General features: G+C 40.3%; 1 protein-coding gene across 1 annotated transcript in view; it reads right to left on the minus strand.

Annotated features, from left to right (window-relative positions):
• Positions 1–10,502: 10,502 nt before the first annotated feature.
• The window catches only part of ATAD2B (ATPase family, AAA domain containing 2B), a 65,207-nt gene continuing 48,500 nt past the window's right edge, over positions 10,503–27,209 (minus strand). Inside the window, exons 23-26 of the mRNA XM_014956884.1 lie at positions 18,881–19,576; positions 16,879–17,006; positions 15,663–15,791; positions 10,503–14,290 (exon numbers count right to left, since the gene is read on the minus strand). Coding sequence (XP_014812370.1) covers positions 14,249–14,290; positions 15,663–15,791; positions 16,879–17,006; positions 18,881–19,576 — 995 coding nt within the window. The 3' untranslated portion in view covers positions 10,503–14,248. The remainder of the gene's footprint in view (positions 14,291–15,662; positions 15,792–16,878; positions 17,007–18,880; positions 19,577–27,209) is intronic.

The raw sequence follows: 27,209 nt of genomic DNA on the forward strand, positions 1-27,209 counted from the left end.
GTTGCCATACTTGCCTTTGCAGACTCAAATCCCAAATCAGCATTCATTGGTAATTAGAGGAGTAACTTGAAGCAAGGGTTAATTCCAACCAAGTGGGCAGGGACCTTGGATTGCTTCTTCGTGCGCGTGGTGTTACGGGATGTGTGGTCCTGCCACATTTGCTGCAGATCCCATCCATATGTGGGCTGGAGGAACATCTCACTTGGACTAATTTCTGTTGCTTAAATTAGAGACAACATTTCCTTACCAGGAAGGAATACAAAAAGGATTAATTTGAGGGAGAAAAAGGGAGAGGGAAGAGAAATGCCCACACATCTTTGTACAGATAATAATAAAAGGTGTGTTCATTGTTTACGTGATGTCACAAAAGACTGGGTTTGTTCTCATCCTAAAAAGAAAACTGTTGGGAAAGAAGACTAACTAAAACTTTTTTTTTTTCTTTTTTAAATACAGCGCGGTGGTTCTGGATGGAAAAATTTATGCCACGGGTGGGATCGTTAGCAGCGAAGGGCCTGCCCTGGGAAACATGGAAGCCTATGACCCCAAAACAAATACGTGGACACTTCTACCAAATATGCCCTGCCCTGTGTTTCGACACGGCTGCGTAGTAATCAAGAAGTACATCCAGAGCGGCTGACGCTGCCCAGGAGCTGGACAGAGAACTGTTTGTACCTGTCGACAGCGGGCAAGGAGGATACTACTACTTCAGAAACGCAGCAAAAAGCCAGCCAGTGAACATATTGCTCTAAAGTCTTGAATAGTGTCTACATTGAATGTAGAAAAATCATCCTCACCTTTTGGTGAACAAGGAGCAGAGAGCTCCGTGCTATGTAAGATATTGTAACTTAATAATACGAGGGTGTCACTAGATGTTATAGTGGCACTTGTTCTGGACGTCGGCTTTTGGTCAACCCAGGTGCAATAGAATTTCACTTATTTTTTAAGCTGGGGAAGAGAGGAAAAAAAAAAAATAATCTGCATTTTACTTCTAGAGCTCAAGCTTGATTCTTAAAATAACCATGCAGATTAGTTTTACTATTACACTTTAGGCATCAATCTATTTGAGAGGTCAAAGTGTCCTTACCACTTTGATTCCTACATTTGTTTTTAACAAATACATGCTTTTCAATACCAATGCCTGAGAGAAATCTTGTGTGACAGATGGCTCACGTCGATGTCAGTCTTCCATCAGATCAAAGGAATCTTTCCTTTCTGGAGAGCAGAGCCCAGAGGGGGAGGGGGAGGTAGGGACTGGGGGGGAAGAAGAATAGCCATTGGTAATAAATTCCATGTAAAACGATGAGGAGAGAAAAGAAAAGAAAAAAGAAAAGGTCTGTTGGGCTGGATGAGTTTCTGCTCCCGGTGACACTTGTGTGGGCGCATGGGGCCATGCCCGGGGCAGGGGGGGACACTTCTAACCTTCTCCTCCCGGTTTCTGCTGATGGGTGAACTCGGCAGCGCTTGATCCCCGTAATGCACAACGAGAAGGCTTGCAATTCCAGAGGCATTCTCCTGCTCTTCCCTTCTTCTGATTGGGATCACATCAAAACGCCCGGCGTAGCCTGGGATTGCTACGTTTTCAGCCAACGGAGAAGATGCCTCAGTTTTGGCTCTCAACCAAAATCCCTTACGTTGGGATTTACGCCACTATCTTTCATGTAGAGTCTCAGAAGTTGTTTTTTTATTTTATTTTATTTTTCAAGTTTCCCCATAGGTGTGGAAACCTTATACTCCTCTTATTTACAGATTTTAAACACATGAGTTAAAATCCCATGGTAGAAAAATGCATAGGCTTAAGCCCAGTATAAGAGACTTAAAGCGATTACTATGTAGAGTTGTAAGTATATGCACAGCACAGGGGTTATATTTTTATATATATTAAAATATTGTCTATCCAGAGAGCATTGTGATGTGGAAATTCTTTATAAATTTATACATAAAAAGGATCAAATGGGAGATGGACCGGGTAACGTAGAAGGGGCAGGGGAAAGAATCTTAACATTCACAAGTAAGAAGTAACCCCAAGCTAAGGATTGCCTGATTTCTTTCCAAGTAGAGGGAAAAAGTTGCCATACTTGCCTTTGCAGACTCAAATCCCAAATGCCGTGCCCATAATTCAAGGAGGGTCCTACCCAGGGCGTGGGTGAGCTCTTACAGTCAATATCTGGTTGAATTTCATACCAAATACGCTAGCCTTTTTATACGGAGGGAGGTCTGCCTACAGCTTCGGGGAAATCAATGCAGATGGTTAGCTAATCATCTTATTTTATTAATAATCGTTTCTAAAATAAAAGAGAAAAAAAAATGAGATTTGTATCTTGCAGTATTTAAAGCAAAAGTGCTCAAGTCAGCTGAGTCAAGCTGTAGGGCGACTCAAGTCTCTCATTTTGACAGTGAGGTTCCAGCCTTTGTTATGCAGTTGTTTTATTTATTCTTTAAAGGAAAAAAAATAATAAGCACAACAAAATTATATACTAGTATGTCATTTAAAGTATTTATGTCAAACAGGGTGCAAGTGTGAACCTAAAGATTGGAGCACAAGTTTCTAACTGCCTGGGGCAGGACTAATTTTAGTGTTGGTGTGTGTCTGCCTCCAAAGGAGGTGCTACCTGTCAACAAGACCGAAACACATTCAACATTTCCAATTTAGCTTATTTCTTCATTTCTCACACTGGAACAAAACTGGCTATTTCTGTGAATAATATTAAAAACAGGGTTATCTGTAATGGTATTGTATATAGTTTATGTTTACTGTTAAGTTCTTGTTATATTATAATAAATATATTTATAGATCTAGATTCAGCATCCAGATTGGATTAATTTTGTCACGACTGACCAAGGAACAGCACTGCATGGACAGAGACTTCAGGTCTCACCCAGCCGTGGATGAAAACGGGTTCATTCCATCCACTAGTTTCTCCTCCAGATCCAAAAATTTATAGCTAATATTTAAACGCTCGGTAGCTTCCAAAGCTCTTCCATTCTCATTGCAGAAAAAATTCTTAGAAGTGATGGACTGGATTTAATTCAGCAAGGATGGTTCTTCATCTCTTTCCCCAAATTTAAGAGTAAGTAAAGAACAAAAGCGCTCAAGATAGTTGAGGAAACGATCCTGAAAAAACACTGATAAACAGATTTGTGTGTGTGTGTGTGTGTGTGTGTGCCTGTGTTTTGTTTTAAAGGAAAGTCAGGATTTACTGCCCGGCTGCTGCCGTGGCTGAAGGATGAAGGTGGCTTTTGCCCTACGGTCCAAATTCCTTCGTGTCCAGAGGGGAGCTCTGTGCCTCACTGGATACATCTTTCAGAGAGCACTTAAGTGCAACCATTTCTGGTTCCTTTGATGTTTCATTAGGGTGTCATCTGGTGGTTGTAAAACTGGATATGGAACAAAGATGAGCCAAATATAACTGCTCTCAAATGCCACCGCAGTGGAACGTTGCAGCTGGATCTTAGGAGGCAATATCTGTCCTACACGTTAACGGGAAGGACCTAACACACACTGAAATTGTCTCCGGTTCTTACAGAGTGCATCTATGCAAGTGTTTAAGAGCATGAGAGGTGGCTTTTAAACATTTTAGTTGAGGTGCAGTGGCTGAGGTAGAACAGCCTGTGGAGACGACTAAAAGCCTCGCAATTCAATCCGACCCCGCAGCGCTGCACTAACCCAGACCAAGTGGAATGAGTTGCCAACCTTTCCATCACCGCTCCGCGGAGATCTCTTACTCAGCACCAGTCAATAATACTTGGTAGGATGAACAAGACACAGGCTATTTGCTTTACTCCTCTGTGGAAATTATTTTAGTTCCCCTCCGGGAAGTTGGCCGAGCGCGTTTGCCAAATGACTCATGTGCACACACCTGCTCCGAGATTTTTCTTCGTAAAAGCTGTAAGAAATCCAGGGGAGAGGCTGATCAAAATCATGATCAAAACTCTTTTCTTCGCTGGTTGCCTCTCCCCTGGCTCACCTGGGCAGGCCAGTGGTCTCCAAAGGGGGCCGTTGGCCGCGCTCAGGTGACCACCTCCCCCTGACAATGTACTCGCCCACCTTCCTCCCGGCGTTTCATCCGCCGGCAAACACGCTGTACTAATAAAACCTCAGCAACCCCGTCTTTTAATTAACTGCAGCTAGGTGTTAAGGCTGAGCTTAGCACAGTGCAATTGGAGTGAGCTAATTAGAGCATTCGTTACACTTCAGCTTGCCCTTGGCAGAGTCCGGAGGAGCCGAACGCCGGCCCCAGCCCCGGCTCCACGGGGATCTGCTGGGAGAGGAGCCTCAGATGGAGCTTCTGCCCAGCTCCAGGAGCACGGCCTGGTTTCATCCCCCCCATCACCCACTGAAAAAGGTGACTTAATATTCAAGGTGGGGACAGACCCACAGCCAGGGTGCCCGTCGGGCTGTGCCCATGCCAGGTCCCAGATGCCGACTCCGTATCAATGTGACATTTTTACAACGTGTCCCGCTGAGACAAGCTTTTCAAATTGGATGGGAGCCTTAAGCTCAGCCCTTAACACCTCAGTTCCCACTTCAAGTCGGCTCAAAAACAGGAGCTGAAATTGGCTTTTGGCTGAAGTAGATGCCAGGAAAGGCAGCGGGAAGTTCCCATCGTCGGCAAAGCGTTCTGGGGTGATAACTTTACAACTTTGGGAAAATCCAGGAAGAGAGGGCTCTGAAGAGAAGCAGATGGATATGTCTTGGTCACAGCGACACCATCACCCCTTACATTAAGCCGGACAGTGACACCAGAACAGAAACACCTGTTTTTCCCCCAAAAAGCCGATCTGTTTGAGACCTGATGAAACACGCGCTGAGCTTAGAATTCATGGAAGCAGGAGCTGCCATCACGGGCTCCCCCGCACGGTCTCCAGCTGCTGGGGACGGGGAACAACAATGAGGTGGCAGAAAACCTTGAGAAACAACTCTCCCTTTGCCAGTCACCAGTGTTGTTCCTTTTGATAACACACACCACTTTTAGTAACTCCTGTTTAGCTGGCGGAATTCTTAAGGAGTAACAAATTCCAATTTTCTTTATCTAAACAAATTCTACTTCAGTCAGTAGCAGCTTTACAGGCAGAACTCAATGCTCAGTCAGTACCTGGGAGAAGGAAGCTCCCGTGCTGTCACCGAGCCCAAACTGCCTCAGCATCTTTCCTTCGTGGTGGTCTGTAGAGCGAAGCTCTGAAAGGCTGCCTGCTGGCTTTAGATTTTCAGTTTTGGACCAGCATTCTCTCTTGCCTTTGGACTTAGAATAGAATCATAGAATCATAGAATGGTTTGGGTTGGAAGGGACCTCAAAGATCATCGAGTTCCAACCCCCCTGCCATGGGCAGGGACACCTCCCACTAGAGTGGACTTCATATCCCAGATCTTCCACGGCAAGATTCACATTGGCCAATGGGATCAAACCCTTTCACCACCTGTCCAGAGAAAAGCACTGGTATCCCAGGGGCATTAATAGAGATATTAAGGCAACCTCAGCATGTAGCTTGCAAGCAAATTGATACAGAACTAGGAACTGTGATGCCAAGTCATGCCTCCCACCACAGGCAATACACACACCATCTCCATCGTCCAGCATTGGTGGCTTTTTTCCATGTCTTTGTGGCTAAAGAGCAGACACCTAACTAAGGTCACCAGTGACACTCCTACATAAGCTTCTGCTTCCCACCGTTTATAAAAATAATAGCTCTTACAGGTAGAAAGGAACCAATTTCTCTCCACATCTTGGGAACTTAAAGCAGCCCCTAATTTGTAACTGCTGGTGGAAAGCAGAGATTGATGAACTGAATAGTGAAGGTGAGGCACCAATTTAAGTCTTTGGAGTACAAAGAGCATTATGCTCTGACAGAAACACGGTCCCTCCATCCAAATTCCAATAATCAGCCCTCGCAAAGCAAGCCCGAGTTTCCAAGCCCACTGGAATCGCTGTAGCCACTCTGATTCCATTACAAAAGATCATCTTCTAATAAGTTATTTACTTTCACACCCAATGAATAGAGGGCTCCCATTACTCGTCGACACTGGGTTCAATTTTACCTGCTTCAGTTTGTGGGCAGCTTTTCTGCAGGCTGCCTGGTTACACACTGGACCACAGAAATGCCACACACGGCCCTGGCGGGGATAACGAAGAGTGGAAATGTGGCAGGGAGCGCTTGGGAACGGCTCACATTTCTTGTTTTCCATCTGGCAAGAGGTATCCTATGGGAATGAAGACGTCCAGACCACGTACTGCCTGCAGAGGATGTTAGACTTTCCCTGGTGGATCGGGGTTTTAAAATTCAGGAGGTAACCAAACACTCAGCCATCTCCAGAAAGCCCAGAAGCCTCTGCCCTGCTCAGACTCATTTTTACTAACACGTGGGTATTTCAGAAAGAGTGCTGGTAATGTGACAGTCATCAGAAGGGCAAGTGAAATGAGTGGGTAATTACAGGGCATTCACCTGACATCAATCCCAAGTAAAAATGGAAAGATGATATCTAACTAAACTGATCGTGAATCAAAGAGATAAGAATAAATACGACGATTTTCTAGAAAATCGGCTGTATCACACAAACCTGATCTCATTCTCTGACAGGATTACACGTTTGATTGATAAGGGAATAGATTTTCAACAGCTTGTGACAAAATACTTCCATTTTCTCATTTGCTGTATTCAGACAGCAAATATTAAACAGGCCAAAAATAGGCAGATTAATTGAGGAATATCTAATCTGTTTGAGTAATTCTCAATTTGGTCTTATCAGAGTATTTCTAATGGGGGATCCTCCTCTTCCACAGCTCTTGAAGGAAAATGTTGACGTAACTCACAAGGTCCCAGACCTGTGGAGAGAGAGATCAGCAGAGCAGAAGGTAAGGAGGACTGAAGGAGTCACACACACTGGGCTGGCTCCTCCATCTGCCCGGGACCACTAACACAAACCCTGTTTTAATAAAGCTAAGCGGGACCTCTGAGAGGGGGGAACAAGGAAAGGCTGACACTCAGGATGGGGAACAGCATCATGAAATGTCACAAGTCTGAGAAGAGTCAAGCAATGAGAGCTCCCAGCCCAATTTCATGGCATAAAAGGACTAAATTGATCTTCAGACGTGTAAAACGGGGACCAGTGAGTAGGAATCAGCGATTTTTAGCTCTGTCTATGGCACTGGTGGGACCAATGCTGGAATATCACATCAATTTCCTCTGTGAACAAATGTTTTAGATGATGTTGAAAAATCGACCTACTGCAGAAAAGAGCCACAAAATTGACTTAAAGGCTGGAGAAAATGCAGTGAAAGCCATAAAGAGCTCATTCTGCTCAGCAAAAAGAAGAGTGAGAGGCTACTTGATCACAGCACATTAGTATCTTTTTTTGGGGGGGAGAAACTATGTATGAAGCACCTAGAACATAAAGAGAAGACCAGAAGCAGTGCCTGGAAGTAGAAGCTGGACCAAAAGAAATGAGGAATAAGGCACGTGTTTCTACCCATGAGCTTCATAACTTGATGAAGAGCTCAAAGAGCTGGCAGATGCACAAACCCTGCAGATCGAGAACAGATGCCCTCACTGAAGAGACACTGAAGCCACACCTAAGTTAGCAGACCCTGCACGTGCATGAGATGAAGTCATACGTGCCACGGCATCAGATGGTTCTTTGCTGACTTTATTCTCCGTTAATAAACCTGAATTTTTGTGACAAATTGCTAAACATTTAAATCCTCCTAAGGTGTCGGCTCATTTCCAAATTTTGTTCTCATGTAGTGATTAACACTGTAAAATTTCTGCTTGCCTTGTGCTTTTGTGGCCGTCCTCTGATTCTTGTGAAAAGGAAGCTTTTTAAACAGATTTCTGCCTTCAGAACATGCTTTAAATTTTAGAGCAAGACTCTGAAGCACTCCAACCCCAGCAGAAAGGCTAGACATTAATTTTAAACCAGTTACATCTCTGGTGCTTCATGAAAATGTAGTCTGACATGCTTCCATTTCCAATACTTAAAATGTCTACACAAAACAGTAATTCATTACTAAACTGATGTAAATAGTCACATACAACATGTGACTATTCACTTTGTATTTCCTTTATCTCACTAAACCTTTTGTAATGTCATAGAGAATGCAGTGGGCATCACTTCAAAACTCATTTCAGGATTATATTGATTAGAAACCTGGAGCAGATTGGCAGTTTGTCCTTCCCTATCACCAAAATCAGGTGTCATGGTTCTTCCAGGAGCCTCCACTACAGAAGGAAGTTACAGAAGGTGTAACAACGTCAGCAAGAGAACACAAGACCTTTACGACAGAACTAGAGCTGGGGTTTTGGAGATGGGAAATAGTTCCTGAAGTAAAACAGCATCACTTTCTTTCCCTCTAAAGCAGAAAGACTCAATTTCTTAGCAAATTAACTAGTCCAAATTTAACCTATTTTCTAGGATTAATATTTTGGTCTCTGCTTTACCTCCTTTGCTGAAGAAATATTTCAAAGGGAGCCCATTTGAAATTTCCCCAAGTCTTTCCTTCCTCTTAATCCACAGTCTCAAAGCCAACAGGTCATCTTCTACAGACTCCTACTTCTGCACAGACACAGTCCAACACCCCTAGGCTACAGCACAATTCAAGTTTTACACTGATACAATTCACCTCCACAAAAAACCAGGATGACAAACGGCGTGAGCGCTCCCAGCAGCCATCCAGGCACGAGGGCCTGTACATTTCTCACACATACTCTGCCAAATTCCTTATTGCTGAGAGACAGGAATAAAGAAAACAAAGCTGGGAGAGGAGTCCAGGGCAGCAGAACCCACCCAGCTCCTGCAGATGCCCACAGGTCCTTCCTGACGCAGCAGCGATGCCCCAAATGCGGAGCCCAATCCTCCTCCTCCCAACCTGCCCCACTCTTGCAATTAAACGTGAGGAGCCTTCTAACACAGCATTAACTCAAAAATGCCTTCTCCACCTGAAACCTGAAAGCTTTATGTCGAATCAGCACCCACGTACCAGCAAACTTTACTGCCGATGGCCAGGTTTACACTAACATTCCACTAAAAGAGGTAAATCCATTTTAAGTCTTAGGAGCTTATCATATTTTTAAAGGAAAAGGATTTTCTCTACTATTTAAAGAAAGGCTCAATATAGCATAACTCAAATGCATCCCTAAAATAAATGGAATTCAGCAGTCGTCACAGCCACTTACTGGCAGTGGGTTCAACGGAAACACACTCTCTATGCAAATGATCACAGTGTAAAAAAATTACCTAGAAATGCAATGAGGCTGAATTAATTAGTGTTAAAGTTTATAATCCCTCATTTTTACATAATAGTTACATGACCACAAGTGATGCATAAAAGGAGGAGAAAAAAAACCCCGAAATGTTTGGCTTCATTAATCAGTTTACTGATTTAGCTCGCAGAATGCGCTCACACGCAGCACTAGCTTAAAACCCCATATATTACAAGTCCAAAGCCAAATCCTACCCGAGACACAGAACAAAAGGATCTCATTTTTAATTTATTTAAATACATTATCCAAGGGGCTTAAAAGAGGAAACAGGAGATGTGCACCACTGCAAATTTAAAGAAATACGGGAAATTTCAAAAATAGACTCAAGGCAGAAAGCAGCAGCAGAAAGCAGCAGCGTGGAACAGTGAACACTGGACAAAGAGGTGTTGTACCAGCTTTTCCTAAGGCTCTGCTAACAACACGTGATGCAGCTATTCCTAATTCATGCTTTTGAAGCACCAGTCAAAGTTCACTAAGTATTTGGACAAGAATCCTTTTGTCAGTGCCCAGACAAAGCACAGTTTTGTCCCCTTTTGGCTGATCATTTTACACCCCTGGTCAGAAATCAGGCCTGAAACTATTCTCTCTGTTTACGGGGCCATCGCCACTCCTGAAAGACAGAAAGAGACAGGTAAGAGCTCGTACCCTCCATTCTTTATTCACAGACCACAAACCCCCTGGATGGTGTTAAGTGAGGTGCTGAGACTGGCAAGGCCATTCAGAAACAATACACCTGACCATCCTGATACAAATGAGCCCAGGTTCTATCATTCTCTACATTATTATATTTATAGAATATATTTTTTATTTAATATCTAATTGTGCTTTCCAAGCCGCATATAAAAGCGAAATTGGAGCCAGATGTGAGTTAAGTTACTACCATCCTCCTCCTCAACCAGGAGCCCCATAGTTTAAGGCACACAGAAAAGGAAAGAGGAAAATGAGCAGGTGTGTTTATGTCCTACACCCCAAGAGAGGCTGTAGCAGATCTACAGAACAGCTTCCCATACTCTGTTCCACATCATATACATCACCTGATGTTTGTCAGCTCCGGATAAACTGCCAAGGAGTATGCTGTGGGTCGATTCTTCACTTGCACAACCTCTGGCAGCTTGCTCTCCTGTGCAAGAATTATTGGGGAGGGAGAGAATGATACACTGAAGGAATTCTTACATATAGCGAAAGTTTATCTTTAAAACAAAACAAAACAAAACCCCAAAACACCACAAAAAGTAAGAACAACTTTGATAAGGAGGAAAGAGAGTGTTTCTTTAAAAAAACATCTGATTAGAAACTCAGGTATCACTGGGATGCTGAGGCACTATTCGTTGTCCCAGCTGGCACCCTGCAACTGAACATCACGTGTTTTCTAAGCACAGAGCATAACTTGATTGCAATTACGTTATTCACTCACCAATGTGCAATGCTAATTTCACTTTTTCAATCAAAATTAACACTAGAATCTTTCTTCTTTAATGGACAAACACTGAAATCAAAAGCTAAACTGCTCAAAATAACTAAACAGTGAAATCCCAGAGTAAAACCCCTGAACTGTGAGATCGGGGAGGTGTTGGGAAGAGAAAGACTGAAATCAGCCAGGAGGCAGCGGTTCTTTGACATACATTTTTGAAGGAGCTAAAGCTGTGTTTTCTTGTCATCTTTATTCAAGTATTTCACAGCAGTTATATTACAAATTACAGTAAAATGTTCAAAATTTCCAGAAGTTCAAAAAAAATTAAATAACTTACTTCGAACTAACGTAAAATGAAGTCAAAATGCAAAACATCAATTTAAACACAGTTCTGAATAAAACTATAGAATCCAAAATATACCATAGTTGATGAAGGAAGTCTACTTAATCCACAAAGTAGACGCACGTTAATGAAACCAAACAGGACTCCCCAATGTCTAAATAACCCAATGTACAAGATACAAAAAGATGCAAGTACAAGCCCAAATTCAAGCTTATGTTGTGATTCCAAAACAAAATAAAAACAAAATAAATGACTATCAGCTGCAGGACCTGCCATTCAGGAGACTGAAGGTAAAACCAGAGCTGACCCACCAACTTAAAAAAAAAAAAAAAAAAAAAAAAAAAGGAAGACAAGATATTACAAAAAACAGTAATCCTATAAATACATTGGCATATGAGGAAATCAAGTAACAATACAGAGGACACAAAACAAAACAAAAAAATTAATCACAGGTGAGATTCAAGCTTGCAAATACAATTAACTCCAGAACCATCAACTTCACCCAAGAGCAACTCTATTTAATCTCCAGGACAGCCCCACCAGGCCCAGAGAAAAACCTCCTTCCTTCTGGCCAGCCCCAGGTCACTGACCCCAGCGCAAGGACTCACACAGGAGTTTATTTGCAATTTTCACAACAAGAAACAAGGAAGAGAGGTCAATTTGTACAAACTCTTGCTGATGCTATGTGGCCAAAAAGAAAAATTAAAAACATACAAAGAGTAAACAAGTTTAGACCACATGGAGAGATTAACAGCTGTTTTAACGCTATAACCACCAGACATCTGTAAAGGAAAACAAAAACTGAAGTGTGGTTATTTGGGCAAGGAAGGCGAGTATATCATTTTAGGTAAGCTGTCCACTAGAACATCAGATATCAGCTACTTTTCTCTAAGACAACATGGCAGCTCCTCAATTAGTAAAGTTGCCTCTTACAATCTTTCCCAATCAACAACTGACAGTAAAAATTTTCCTTTAGAAACCTGACCTTTTAGAACCATTTTTAATGCTAGGCATTAGCTTAAACTTGCTTTCCACACTCACTGGTGACTAAAATTCTCAACTCTTTTAATTTATATAAATTTATTATCTTCTTAAAAATGTATGCAGTTTTATCTTCCACAAGTGCTGCTGTTACTTGAACAAAAACTTCGAGTAAGTGAAACTGGAATAAATATTTTTAAAAAATTCTGCAGCAAGAACCTGAGACTTGCAAAAACCCCTTTTATCAGAAACTTGCTACAAAAAATCTGCTACATTTCATTTAATCAAATCTTAAAGTTTGTAACAATTTCCATCAAAATACAAAATGCTGTTAATGTACCAGACACAAAAATATCTCAAACAGGTATGATGCTAATAAATACTAAATGAAACATGGAAAAAAATCCCATAATCAAATCTGAGATCAAAGAATCTCATTTAAAGTGTGTTTTCTGCTTGTTTTTGTTGGTTTTAATCGCACTTTCCCACCTAAAAAATACAGTGTTTCTGCATGGGTTGCATTTAGGTGTAACTAGACGTACATGAACGCTTCAAACCTTTTTCTGCCATTAGCTATAAAGAAAAACAGTGGCATTCGGGGGGCAGGGGGGAGAGGAAGAAAAAGATCTAAGAGGGAGAGAGTTCTGTTTAACCATAATATACAAAGCACTTTGGATTACTGCAGTGGCCCCAGGCCCGGGTTCGGTTTCTCTGCAGCGCTACACTACTACCAGCCGTGGAGGTGGAGACAAGTACCTTAGCTTCAGGTTGTCAACGGGAGCAGAGTGATCACAGTCCTCCATAAACACTGTTGGTAACTAAAATACAAAAAGCTGAGGTAGCTCAGTATCTCTGCAGTAGTCCAAGACTGTTTGCTCTAATTAAAAAAAACACTAAGCAGGCTGTATTGCATATTTCTGGAAAGACGCTTCCGCAGCTACGTAGGGACAGTCACAATGAACGGTTCACGATGGTGACACCAACCAACTGCTCTAAAAGACTTTCCACGTTGGTTTGACATAAATCAGCCCGGGTAACGTTTTAATACCGAGCTCGTGATAAAACAAAGTTTTTTTTCTCAAAACTGCCTAGACTGTTCTCTCCAGTTGCCAGAAAGAAAAGGGTTTGAACTACGCAATTCGGACCCAGAGAACTTTGGTCCGAACAGATCGATTCCAAAGGCTGTTCTCCAGTCCCCCCACAGACAAGGCTTTGCCTGGGCCGAGGTGTGAGGCCTAGTTTAAGCTCTATTTTCAAGTGAGCTTGGGCTCCAGGGCTTTGACCGACTATAGTGTCTTCTTACCTGCACTGCACAGTCCAAGCTATATTACAAACACGGAACTTCAGAAAGAAACCTGCCAGTATTAAACTTGCTTTTTTTTTTTTCAAAATGGAAAACAAGGACATGGTGGGAAAATGCTTCATTTTTAGCAACACAGAAGAGTGTCGCTGTGTAACTTGTTTCTAAAACAAATACATACCAATGAAAAAGTAATTTCACCATTTTGGTAAAGTATGTGGCTTTTTCAGTGTGTCTTAGTTCTGTAGAGTAAGACAGGCATTATAGAACCAAAATACTAGTTGCCATCCAATGAAGAGAATACAAATCATCCTTTTGGAGATCTTCATTCTGAAGACAGCTTTCTAACATTGCCATTTGCTAGAATCCAAACCAAATGATTAGCCTTATCTTTCTCAATTGACTAAAAGGCACATTAAAGGCAGTTCTAGAGAGCCTCATCTTCAAATTACTGTACATCCAGTTACTCAAGATTCCTACCACAATGCATCATTGCCTTCTTTAGAACAGATTTTTTTTGTCCGTTACCCCAGAGAAGAGAAAAATTGGAAAAAAAAATAAAAAAAGTTTGCCTGTTTAAAAATATTCAACTTAGATCTGCTCTTTCCAGTCCTCTTGTATGTGTTGGTCTCCACTTTGCCTGAAGTTTCCCCAAAGATAATGCATGTAGAGTGAACAAGAGCAGAAACGAGAACAGTTTCTGTAGCACCAAAAATCTCCAAGCTGTGGCATTGTATTCTTTATTTATATCAGATACAACTATATGAAGTTCCGTTTGGTTCTTGTAGGCTGGTTGGTTTCAGGTACCTGAGACAATAGCACCAAATTCAACAGAAAGAAAAGGAGAGAGCACTTAAGACCAAGGCTCTGCACATACTTGGTGCAAATGGAAACTGAATGGCTCAGAGGACTGCTCTCCCGTGAGCAGTTTGAGAGGATAAACCCACCCATCTTGACGAGTTCACAGGAATGTTTCAAACACATGAACTGTTCTTTCCATCTCCTGCAAGAGACATCAATTATATATAAATACGCAGACAGAAAATAAAGTTACATTACATAATCGCATTCACTGGGCTATTTTTTATTTTAAAAAACTGAACAAGTAACTAATAGGAAAATAAACATTTCTGTTTATGAGCTGCTATCTGCTAGAAAAATATGGTAAAAGAGGAAACTAATTAAAGAAGTACTAATGCAGAAAAGCGCTGCGCTATGATAGTCTATGGAAAAATCCAAGTGCATTAGGGCCACATATAATTAACGTACTCAATATGTACTAAGAAAGCTTTGCAATGGCACACTGCATGAATGCAAGTCTTACTGCACACTTATGCTATCAGTGACCCAGCTGTAAACATATCTGCACAGTTTGGAAAATCAAACTAAAGATCAGTTTCTACATACTCCTGCTGGATAAATGTCTTTTTAATCTACCTAACATTTGGTACAGACTTTCAACATATTTTTAGGTGAAGATGGCAGAGGAACAGCATGAAAATGGCTTGCAAAGTATTTTGCAGGAACTCTACGATATCCCATGTTAAGGCCTTTCCAGGTTTTGTTGTAAAATATTCATGGAGAAAAATATTTAGTGTTCAGTGATCCAACTGGAAACTAGCAATTGTCCTTTTCTTCCCCCGCAGTGTTGGTTTATCAGCTGAGTCTGGAAGCTGATCCAAACCCCTCTGCAGCTACAGCAACGACGCTGGAGGGGACTGATAGTCAAATCAGCTTACACCAATGGTGAAGTGACCAACTTCACTGTGTTTGCAGACAAGGGGCCTTTGACAGCAAACACCTTCAGGGACAAAGGATGACAGCAAAGCAGACAACTGCCTTACATGGTGCTATACTGGACCTTCCTGAGGGTATACTTACTGATCTAGTTGAAGTTTGCAAACTTTTAAGGTCTTCTATGAAAATCACAATCAGCAAACTGCCTGAAGCAGAGGCACATACATTTTTTTTGGCCTAGTTAGGCAAATGCAAGTAGGGGCAACCACAGCAATGTTGTCTCAGTCTGTCTATAAAGCAGCCCCTACATCCACTGTTATTCACACCAATGTGGAAACTGCTTCTACTTCATTTTTGCTCTGTTGGCATGTGCTTCTCTGTGCTGCTGTCTTCTCCCCTCTTCTTCCTCCATTCTTTTATGTTAAATTCTTAACGCTTTTCTGAGGAAAGCATTACTAAAAACATCTGGCTTTTAAGTCATTAGTACGCTACATTTTTTCCTGCTTATAGATACCTTCCTCAAAGTCTATTTAAAGCTTTTGCCATCTAGTACAACAATAAATTGATAGATTAACTTAGTTCTTGAAAAAAGTCTCACAAAATTCAGATAAAGAATAAAAGGAAGTGTTCAACATCACCTCTATAAGTTGTGATTTGTCATAGTCTCTACGATGTCTGTAGATGCACTGACTGAGGAGTGAATACAATCTCTCAAGTTGGTCAACAGTCAGGTTGTCACTTTTCTTAACCACCAAATCAAGCAGTTTCTGTTGGAACAACGAAAGGTAAAGTTAAGAGGGCTTTTATAATCTTTTTTAATTATTAAGGTCAAAAACACTATCTCCTTCTGAAGCCCTATTTTGGAGGGACATATACAAATAAAATGGACCCCACCTGGCTACCACTAAGGCCACTGTAGATCCAAACAGACTCAATGTCTCTACTCACTTCTCTGCTTATACACACACTTCTATCCTCATCTTAGGTTTTATGCTCAGTATAGCCAGGGTAATGTCAACAATTATGACACAGCAAACCATAAAAAACTGCCTTGATAGCTAAAGCAGACATTTTGAAGAACTTGCATTGGCATGAAATTTTAAGTACCAAATGCAAACACATTTGGAATTTCACAAATGTTGAAAAATGGTACAATAAAAGGGGGGGACAACACATGTAAAGCTGCTCATAAACAAAAGGTGAAAGTGTGTATTTTATACGGCAGCAGATAGCAAATTTTAAGATTTTTTTTCCTCCTCTCATAACATTTTTATTGTTTCCAAAGAGATTATCATCTATACTCCACAGCAAGTGGGATCTAAATTTCATAGTAGGTCAAGCTAGTTTCCACAACAGAAGACAGCAAATTTTATTGTAACTTTGCTTTGAAAGAGACAAAACTGACAGAAAATTAACTAGCAGGGGTTCAGTCTATGATGCTAAAACATCAGCACAAATTCCAATTTGTTTTCCAATCCACTAACAGACCTTTCCACCAAGTATATGTAAACGGGAAGGGAAAAGATGATGTTAACTCCTAATTACTAGGCACCCAGCAGTTCCTCAGGAACTGGCATGTCCAATTAACACATAAGAGTACCTGAAAAAACGGCAATTAAAATAGTGGACTGCTGTGCCATTACTGGATTTGTAAAGCTAGTAATGATGGGACAGTAAGTTCTATTAACTTTTCATCCTAAACCCACTGTTTGACAAATCCTGTTCAGAAGTTACTGCTGCCATAGTATTTGTCTGCAGTCAAATATAAAGGAAATGTTACTTCACAACAGAGGAAGGAAGTGTTTTTCATGGACATTTTCATTAATAGCTCAACTCATTTTTCGGTTCCATTACCTTTAGTCTGTCATGGTCAACGACTACAGAGGGTAAGGGATCCAATGGTTCCTCTGGGACCTGCTCCAAACTTGTGGGCTTTGACTGTTCCATAGCAACTTTTCGGGTTTTCTTGCTTTTGAATATACCTGTAATTTGAAAAATGATTATCAGCACTGTCAGTCTCTCAAAATGAACAGCTTGTTTCTTTCACTTTGGTTTGATTTTGCCTGTTTGGTTTGTTGGGTTTTTTTGAACCAAATAAGCGTGATGGTAGCAGGGCACGTTATTAATCAGCTTTGCAGAATTCTGAATGCTTACAGGTACACAAAACCACAGTTCAGAAAACACACATTAAACTGATCATCTTTAAAACTGAAGTCCCAACAGAAAACTGAAGGTCACTGAAAGAGTTTTTCCATTGTATCACTTCTACTTAGCAATGTCAAACATTAAACTGATCATCTTTAAAACTGAACTCTGAAGTCCCAACAGAAAACTGAAGGTCACTGAAAGAGTTTTTCCATTGTATCACTTCTACTTAGCAATGTCAAATTATACAGCTTCTAAGCGAAGTTCAGATATTAAGCTAATGCTCAAAATCTTTCTGCTTAAGTGAATCAAATCCTCATTTTTCTCTCAAAAGCTGCTCATGTCTTCATCACCACGGTCACTTGAACATCTGCTGTACTCCTAAAACTTCGTGCTTTTGTGACACATGTCTCTTTGCATCCACCTCTGCATTAAAGCTGCTGTCCGATCCGCTTGTGGAGAACAAAGTATTTTTTTATCTCATGATTCTTTCCCTACATTCATTCACTGTTTTTCTCCTCCTCAACTATTTAGAAATCCCTTTTTTTTCTGAGGTCTTCTATTATTTTAACCATCCTTAATGTATGCAAAATTCAACTACGAAATTTATAAGTGTCTTAACATACACCTTACTCTTCTCCTGGTATTCTTAGGACCTTTCTTCTACTGTTCTCCCTACCCTTAGAGAAAATATGTATGTACAAATACAGCTAACATGTATATAGTGATATTCTTATAATTCAGATCTCTGAGGTCTTCTATACAAAATTCAACTACGAAATTTAGAAGTGTCTTAACATACATCGTACTCTTCTTCTGGTATTCTTAGGACCTTTCTTCTACCATTCTCCTTACCCTTAGAGAAAATATGTATGTACAAACACAGCTAACACGTATATAGTGATATTCTTATAATTCAGATCTCTCATTAAAGCTCACTTACTTTGTAAATCTCAGTGCTAACTTTTGAAGTGAAGACTTCATTCTTTTAGATAATTCTGAAACGCTAATTAAAAAGGCAATCATGCATAAGGCTTTTATTTCTCTTCCCTGAGGAACCTATGTCTCTTGTCTTCAAAGGACACGGCCCCTTCTTTTATGCACCACCAGGATTTCCCTTCTCCTTCTCTTATCTTTTTGCTGCACTGTTACTGTGTTGACTAACTCCAAAGCCAGATACCTTCTCCATTAGATAAACAACAGTTTATCTGGCTTTTGCTATGAGTAAACATTTTTAAAGAAATACATTCTGGATTTCTAGGGTCTTTCATCCAATGTCAATGATATTTTTATCATACATCTCTAACAAAAGTAAGACAAAGGATATATAGATCAAAATATAGACAGACCAAAACATACATCATATATTTATCTGCACTGATAACATTTTTTAAATGTTTAATTATTGTTTAAATTTTATCTCAGTATTTACAATATTTCCCATAAACCCTACAAAAAAGTAAACAGAATATTCTAAATATTGAGATACACTTACTTGCCTAAGATAACATTACAGCAAGTCACGGGTGGCCTTCTAATTTATCTATGTGTAATTAAATGTTGTAGGCATACTAAAAATTTCAAATAAATACACAGCAGTTCATAAAATATCATATAGTAATAACTGCAACAGAAGTTATTCCAACTAAAAAGAGACACATATTAACTTGGACACTAAGATAAGGGCAGAAACATTGAAATCAAGCTATACCTTCTTTATCTGCTTCAGCATCTTTAGTTTCAATGTCTGTGCTCTGTAGTGTTTTTTCATTATTGCTGCAATGTGGTAACTCAGCTTTCACTTGATCAGCTCCTTGACTTTCACTGGAAGCTTCCGTTTTCTCCTTCAGCTGATCTTCAGATGAAGGCTTTTGCCTGTTACTAGACCCATCCCTGTTGTCACAGGGTGAAACAGCATCAACTGATTCCATTTTACCGTTATGACACGCAGGAACAGGTACCCCCTCTGAGCTGTGTACAGATGTCTCTCCATTCACACAGTCCCCTTTGGATGTCGAGTCCTTCCTTAACTCCTTCTCAGCACTCAGGGTAACACTGTCGGTTATTAACAGAGACTCATTTGAACTCTCTTCTTCTGTGGATGCAAAATTGTTTTCCTTTCCCGATGTCCCGTTGTTAAGCCTCTGCTCTGCATCTATATCCATAATATCGCAAGAGGATTCATCATTTGTCATCGAGAGATCTCCTGTTTCCTCTCCATTCTCCTCAATGCAGTCAGCGCTGATCTCCAGCTCTCCATTTTCCAGCAATTTACTGTCCTCTCCATGATTTTCATCATCAGCAAACTTTGCATCATCTTCATCTTTCTTTAAATTATTGACTTTCCTCTTCTTAATAATGCCTTTGCCCCACTGCGAGCGCCGTCTAGATTTTCTCCTGATTCGAACTGAATTATAATGAAACAAAACAAAACAAAAACTTTGAGATGCACAGGTACCCCTCAGTAAACAGACTAGGATACTAGAATACGGTGTGGTGTGTGAGGCAATCAAATGTGTTCACATTTCAAGGAAAAAAGCAAGCCGTCTATTGATTTCAATGTGAGCAAATTACAGATCCAAAGGACTTCTAGAAGTATAAGGAGTGAACACTCAGTCGTGTACACAATTCCTGCTCTAAACTATGAAAAGAGGAAGACTTGCTTGCCTTTCCTACTTAATGTATTTTATACATACCCGTTTGTAGGTAAAACACTAAAAGAAAGCAGCTGAGCAATGATGTAGAACTCAGTCGTTCTCATTTGGATAATGCACCCTCCAAAGACAGTTATCCTCATTTTCCCTTTTTAGAAGCTCAGCGATTTGAAATTGTTACACAACAAAACAAATGGAAATACAATCCATGGACTTGCAGAATAATACAGGTTGGAAGGGATATCAGGAAGTCTCTAGTCCAACTTACTACTCAAACCAGGGTGAGCTATGAGGGCAGAGCAGGTTGCTCAGGGCTTTATCCAGCCCTGCATTGGATAACCTCCACAGATGCAGACTATGCCACCTTCGCAGGCATCTCCTACCAATCCATAATTGTCACAACAGCAAAATGGCCTCTTCCCTGTATCCAGTCAGCACCTCTCACTCCAATTTATGTCCGTTGTCGATTCACATACATCTTCACTGCTTAAAATCAGCTAAAGCTCCTCAATCTTCCATTCATTCCCACCACTGTACTGAAGTTCACTGCATTAACAAAATGTGGTTTTAAGAAAATGAGGATCTATGTTTTAGACCCGGACCAATTTAGCAACCCTGTCTACACCAAAACCTCACAAACATCTGCATTTGTGCAAAGAGCCTGTAAGCTGAAAGGGAATCACAGCTCCTCAAACTGGCCTCATCACCAACGTCCTCCCCTCATTATGCAACTCAACTTGAAGCCACACGGTCACAAAATCCTTTTTTCCCCTCTGCATCCTTACTTTTATACTTTTCCTATTTCTTATGTTTACTTTCTGTGCCTTTGGAAAAATAATCACATAATGAACTTTTTTTCAGAAGAGGTATTCTTTTTAGTAACCTATTTGCAGTGAGATATAATAAGGCATCAATATAAAAAAGATTTTGGAGCATATATTTGCAATATGACCAGTAAATACAGAAGGAGGACCATTCAAATCTAATAATGTCATCAATGTCCTTTTCAAGAGCAGTAATATGACACAGCTCAGAAGACTAATGAAAAGATTAGGAAAAATGGGAACTTCTACATTCAAATTCAAGTAATGATGCAGACTGCTCATATTTTTGCAAAATTGCTGAAGTTGCAGCCAAGTGCTAATAATTGAAAATCGCAGCCAATAGAGATTAACAAATTTTCCTCCAGTTTGAAATGAACTCCTGGGTTGAGCACCTCCACAATGTCCTTGGTATTTGTAGGTTGCTTTGATTTATGGGATATTAAGTCCTAGATCTGTGTCTGCCAACCTCACACTGAGTTACAAACATCAGTGTTTATCAAGTCACTCTGAAGACACAAGCACTGTGCAGGTACAAGCGTTCAGAAATAAATTAGAGAAGAACAACTGTACCCCAGAATTTCCTCCCCACGAGTGGCATATGTAAGCAGGTAGTTTAACCACTACATTACGAATAAATCTTAACCTTTTAGTTTTCAAACCTATCTAAAGATACAGACACATTGCCATAAAAACACAGTCTCCCTTGGAGAGTGTATTTATAGTCACAAATAAACCTTACTGAGAACTGTGAGATTTGAGGGGAAAATCCCCTTTCTCCAGCTATTGTGTAGATTTAACGGCAGCTTCTACAGTCAGTTTAACTGTTTTAGTGATGACAAACTACAACCTACACATGTAACTTTTCAGGAGCTCATGTAATCTTCCCCTAGATTGTGCAAGAGATTTTCATTAACAACTGAAGCAGCAAATCTGAAACTAAACAGGGAAATACAAGTTTACAGACAAAAAAATTCCCCTATTAGGCAATGGGTTTAGCCTCAGGTCAACTCCAAAGATGGGTAAGTAAAAGAGAGGAGGGGAGTAAAACTCTTTTAAAGGAAATTTAATATGTCTTTAAACGCATAAATTACATTTTGAAAGTTGAAATTTTTAAAGATATGCTGGTTTTGGCTTTTTAGGTTGACTTTGCTCTAAGAGTCAGATATAATGTCAAATATATTTGACATTTATTAGGTCAATTAATTGTACTTTACATATGCCCATTTTACTAGTGCATCCATTTTGACCATCCTGCAAAGCTCTACCAGGGATGAGAACCCAAAATTTGCCTGAACACACAGGTACATTTCCAAAATTCCTAAGGGAAGGGAGAAATCACACTGAAGTAAAATGCAATTAATCCTGTATTATGCATTTCATTAAATGTCAAGTCTTCCTAAATGACAGTCACCAAGTCCAGCTGAACTCTTGCTTTCATGCAGCAGTATTTGAACATACATTGTGCACGTTGGTTTTTAGTGCTGTTTTTAATTAGGACAAAGCAACCACAGAAAGTGCTACAGATGTCCTCCCAGGAGTTTTGAGGTTTACACTACATCAAAACCAGTAAATGTAGGATATTTTTCAGCTACCTCATCAAAGTATGCAAATAAAGCAGAGCTTTGGTCGAAACATTGCTATTATTATAAAACTGATGTTATGTCACAATATTAAAAAATAAATAAATTGGTACCTACAACCAACCACAGAGACTTACAAATGAAGAACAGCATTTCATCACCAGATACTGCAGAACATGCCCTCCTAATATTTCACAGTACTTGTGCTGACAAAAGCAATAACCTAGCTACTTTCAGTTTTCACCCACATTTGGTCAACAGAATTCAGTTAATGCTAAAGTATTCCCATCCCAGACTCTCCCTTCTTGTTTTAAGGCAGTACCTGAGCCACCTAGACCTGTCAACAACAAGTGATCAACGCTTCAAAAATCCTCTTTCTTTTTGTCCATATACTTCTAATCAACTTTTTTCTCCTGTCATTCAGATAAAAGCCTTCCTGCTTTCAACCCCTTCCATCCCCACCACTGGAGCTTTGTCTCCTCAGACTTTCACAAACCCAATCAAATATCTCATTGGAATTTATTTAACACAAAACTGCCCACATCATTTTTGTGACCTCAGTGAGATTCTTAGTCCCCCAGCTAATAAATCTGAGCCCACTCACTGGTTTTCAGCTTGTTGATCGTATCAAAAGTAGACTTCTAGTCCTCACTTTTAAACTGCCCCTTCAAAATGACACCTCTTTGTTCTCAACTAGGATGCACTGTGCAAAGGAAAGTCTTTTGGGACAGGAGAAGGACACTTTTGTTCCAGATCCTTAGCACCCATAATATCGTTACACAGGTTTTTCTTTTATAAAGACAGCCAAGCCTCAAGGAAGAGAGAAAAGCTGAGCAAGGAACACAACATGTAAAAACAAAACCCACCACCAATCTGTCTTCCTGTCCTGCCCACTTCCCCCAGTAACGCTAAGGGAGTGGTACAAGCAGGAATGTTTAATGGAGCAAGGAACCATGAGACCAAATATAGAAGTCGGCACCAGATTTCATCATCAAGATTGATTGTCTCTGTATTTACTGGAAAGAAAAAGGCACAAGAATACAGACCTGAGAAGCTGTTATATGAGGCAGGAAAAAGTAAAATTTATCTCTGAATCCTGCAAGGCAGTTGAATATGACTCAAAAAGGAAGAAGGAGCTACCATAGGGTAAAACTGATGCAAAACTAAAGGGCTAATGGGCAGGAATTAATGGCTTAACGGACTGTTGCTAAAAAATAAAACCTAACCTGGAGTCCACTCTCCTCTACCTTAATGTTGATTTATAAGACTGTAAACTAGCAAGAGTAGAATCCCACTCTACTGATTTTATAGTCAGTATGATTTGTGACACATTCACAGAAGAAAAAACTTCTGAGTTAACTTTGTTAAAAAAAAAAGACGTATATACAATTGCAAGTTAATGCATTAACACCTTTTCAGTTATTCCTTTTAAAACTACTCATCTGAAATCTACCCATTGATACCCAGACTTTTGGCAGTATTTGTGCCAGAGGCAGTAGAAATACTATTGTCAGAGGAATCCAGCTTTATAGAACTGAGTTTCTATAACTCAAACTATTATAATACCAATTATTCACACATGAATACATTCACTTTCCTTCTGAATTGCTGAACTCTTCTCTCTATAATCTTCACATAACCTCTATAGATTTGCCAAGAGGATCCTCACTTCAGTTGTAGCTCCTTTCTCGTTTGCTTTTTTGTAAATCGCTATTCAGAATTTTTAATAACAATAAATACCTATTTGACCACGAGTCACACGTAACATTTCACTTAGGTTCACATGAAGTTGGCATCAAAACCAACCATTCCCCACTCTTTTTCCCCCTAAGCACCAAAGTGTATGCAGACAGCATTTCTAAAACGTGCTATGTAATACAATGTAATTACTCACTCAATAAAAAAATTACCCTACATTTCTAAGCAGCAGGTGGGGCTTCGCAACCCTTATACTCCTATATTGAGATACTTTAAGAGTCTGCTGAAAGATCCCCAGACTTAAGCCAGACAGCATGTCCCCCAGAGGTGGCCTCCCATGATTAAAAAGGGAGTTCTGTACTTACTGTGGAAGGACTAGTCCTCTAGGCAGAAGTAAAATGAAATCTGTAGTGGACTTTCAGAAATTCTCACCCACTGGTGGGTTCTACCTTAACATTCTCAAGTGAGATACAAGAAATAACAACAAAATCTTCTGGTGGAATAAACACCCTTACCTAGCAATGCACATCAACCCCATCCAGAACAGGGTGCAGTTCTTGGATACTAAAGAACAGTGATGGTCAAAAAACCCAAAACAATACGACCAAAAAAAATCTAAATCTTTCCCACATTCCTGAGGTATTTCTGCAAGATCTAGAGCTAAGTGTCACCTTTCTGTTTAGTATGGTCTCAGGAAAACAGATTTTTAAAAAAAAGGTACAGAAGCATCAAAGTTGAGGTGTTAAGGTACACACTGCTGCTGTCCTGCTGCAAATCCAGTAGTACAGGGACAGAACTGCAGACTATATAGAAATAAAGTTAACAGTTGGAAAAGGAAGCGGATATAATTAGAAGATTCAAAGATTGTCAGTCATTAACAAGCAAGTCTGCTTGCCTTAGTGTGGAGGAACTCTAATGAGAAGATGCAGCAGTCAAAGCAGGTACGTTTCTCTTGAAATCCCTGTAGTTTGAGTACTACAGTCTGGTGAGTGCGGCACAGCATCGGGGGAGGATAACAAGTTCACTCTACGCTGCAGAAAAGAAGACCCTTATACGCCTCTGCACTGCTAAAAAGTCCATGAGAGAACATGAATCCTCTTGTCATTAAATGATAAAACTCACATCCATCAGTCGATTCTCTGTTGTTACCTTTATTTCATGAAGAATTCCTGGGGATTAAAATCCAATGAAGATTCTCATGTCAAGCAAGATCACCGTGGATCTCGATTTTGCGGCTGCAGTATCATCAAGAACCACTTGAAGCAATGCACGTGTTTCAAGTTTTTCTTCCATGATCAAAAACCTAAACTTCTTTCTGATGTCTTGTGCGTAAAGTAGCTCAAAGCCTTGAGAGCAATTTACACCCTCTTATGCAGCATCCAGGATATCTATCTATCTGCCACAGTAATTTAGCTGCTTCCAGTAGCTCCACATCCCTTACCAAGGGGCACTGAATAGTCCACTTGAAAGTCTCTGGGGTTTTTAGTCACAAAGTCCCAAACTGCAGTCAGAGATAAGCAGCAAGAAAGAACAGAGCACAGTTCCACAATGGCTTAAAAAGCCAAATGAGGTGCCAGCTTCCACTCACAGACAAAGCCATTTCTCGCTCCAAAGCCAGCTATAGCATTTCCACTACCTCATTTGTGCCGGCACTACTGTTCCTGCAGTAAAACAGATAAGGGAACTAAATCCATCTGAAACGTTATATTTTTTTTTTCTGGGTTAGTTTTCAACATCTTCAGTTCCCCAACTGAGCTTTCCAACCCATGAATGATGGTGCTGGCCCAGGGGAGATGGTGGAAATATGCAACCAGTGAAAAGGCAAGACAGCAGCTTTAGGAGTAACGTGGAGTTTGACCAGCTTGAAGTGAACTAACCCCTAAGAGATATGGCATTTTCTTCACCTAGATGGAAGGTACTCAAGGCACAGACCTGAAAAATACATTTAAAAAACTGTATGCAACAACCTAACATATTTATGACCATCAGCAGCATCTATAACGGTTTATGTTATGTCAGCAAATACTTGAAGAATCTGGGCACTTCTACTCAACAAAGTGTCATCAAGTTCCGGAAGAGGAGACATTTCCAAAATAAAACCATCTTGGTTGCAGCATCACAGAATGCTAGTGGTTGGAAGAGACTTTTGGAGATCATCTAGTCCAACCCCACTGCCAAATCAGGTTCACCTAGAGCAGGCTGGACAGGAACGCATCCAGGCAGATTTGAATATCTGACTCTACCGCCTCTCTGAGCAGCCTGTTCCAGTGCCCTGGCACCCTCAAAGTAAAGTTTTTCTTGCGTTGAGATGGAATTTCCTGGGTTCCAGTTTGCACCCCCAGTTTGCATCCATTTTCTCCCCCTAGTCAACTCCTTTCCTATAATGCTCTCAACTCAAGCTCTTCCCAGTGTTTCTCACTTTCCCAGTATCTTCTGTTCCTCCCCACACTGGCTGAAGAGGACACACAATAGACATCTGAGGTGTGCATGCCATGTCTGCCCAATACAATGTTTTAAGTGATCAGCTGACAAGGCCAGGCAGAACAGCTAACTACCATTTTCAATCTGTAGCCTTTTCCTTCAGTAGATGCGTAGATTTATGATTTATCCAGCTAGCAATTTTCACAAAACCCGCAGGAATCTAATCTTTCAGCCCTCATGTCCTGTCAAATCTGTCTGAACCCAGCTACATGATTCAGAAGTCATTAGGGAAGCAGGGATGGACAGAGAGCACAGGTATTATTTTCTTGGGAAACTAAGCTAAAAATATAATCTACATGAAACCAGAGTAATTATGTTAGTAAAGTACATGACAAGACATTCATATAAGAAAATTAAAGAGAAAAATGAAGTCAAAAGAGAGGAGACAATCAGATTAATATCACCTGTGGAGATCAGTTTTAGACTTTCCACCTCTATAGATCTGCTCATTTTCCCTCTGCTGAGTAGATTTGTACAATAGCAACTCTAACAGCTATTTACATTTTCGGTACATTCAGCTGGCTCTTAAGGACTCCTGAGTGACACCTTCCCTGCTGCAAGACAGCCACGAACAAATGCAAGGTTCTCCTTCTCTTCCTAAGCAGAGAAGAGGCCCCCCTATCTAATTGAAATTACATTCAATAGAGTTTATGGCATTCATTTATATCACATATCAGAAAGGCTCAAGGCTGCTGACTGGCTTCTGTGTCAAGGAGGCAAAAATAAATTAAAAAGAAAAAAGAAAAAAGAAAACTGAAGTTAAGAAACTGGTAATAATCACAAGAAGGTAACAACTTCTGGAA

The sequence above is a fragment of the Calidris pugnax genome, unplaced genomic scaffold, assembly GCF_001431845.1.
Source record: "Calidris pugnax isolate Ruff unplaced genomic scaffold, ASM143184v1 scaffold171, whole genome shotgun sequence".
Lineage (NCBI taxonomy): Eukaryota > Metazoa > Chordata > Aves > Charadriiformes > Scolopacidae > Calidris > Calidris pugnax.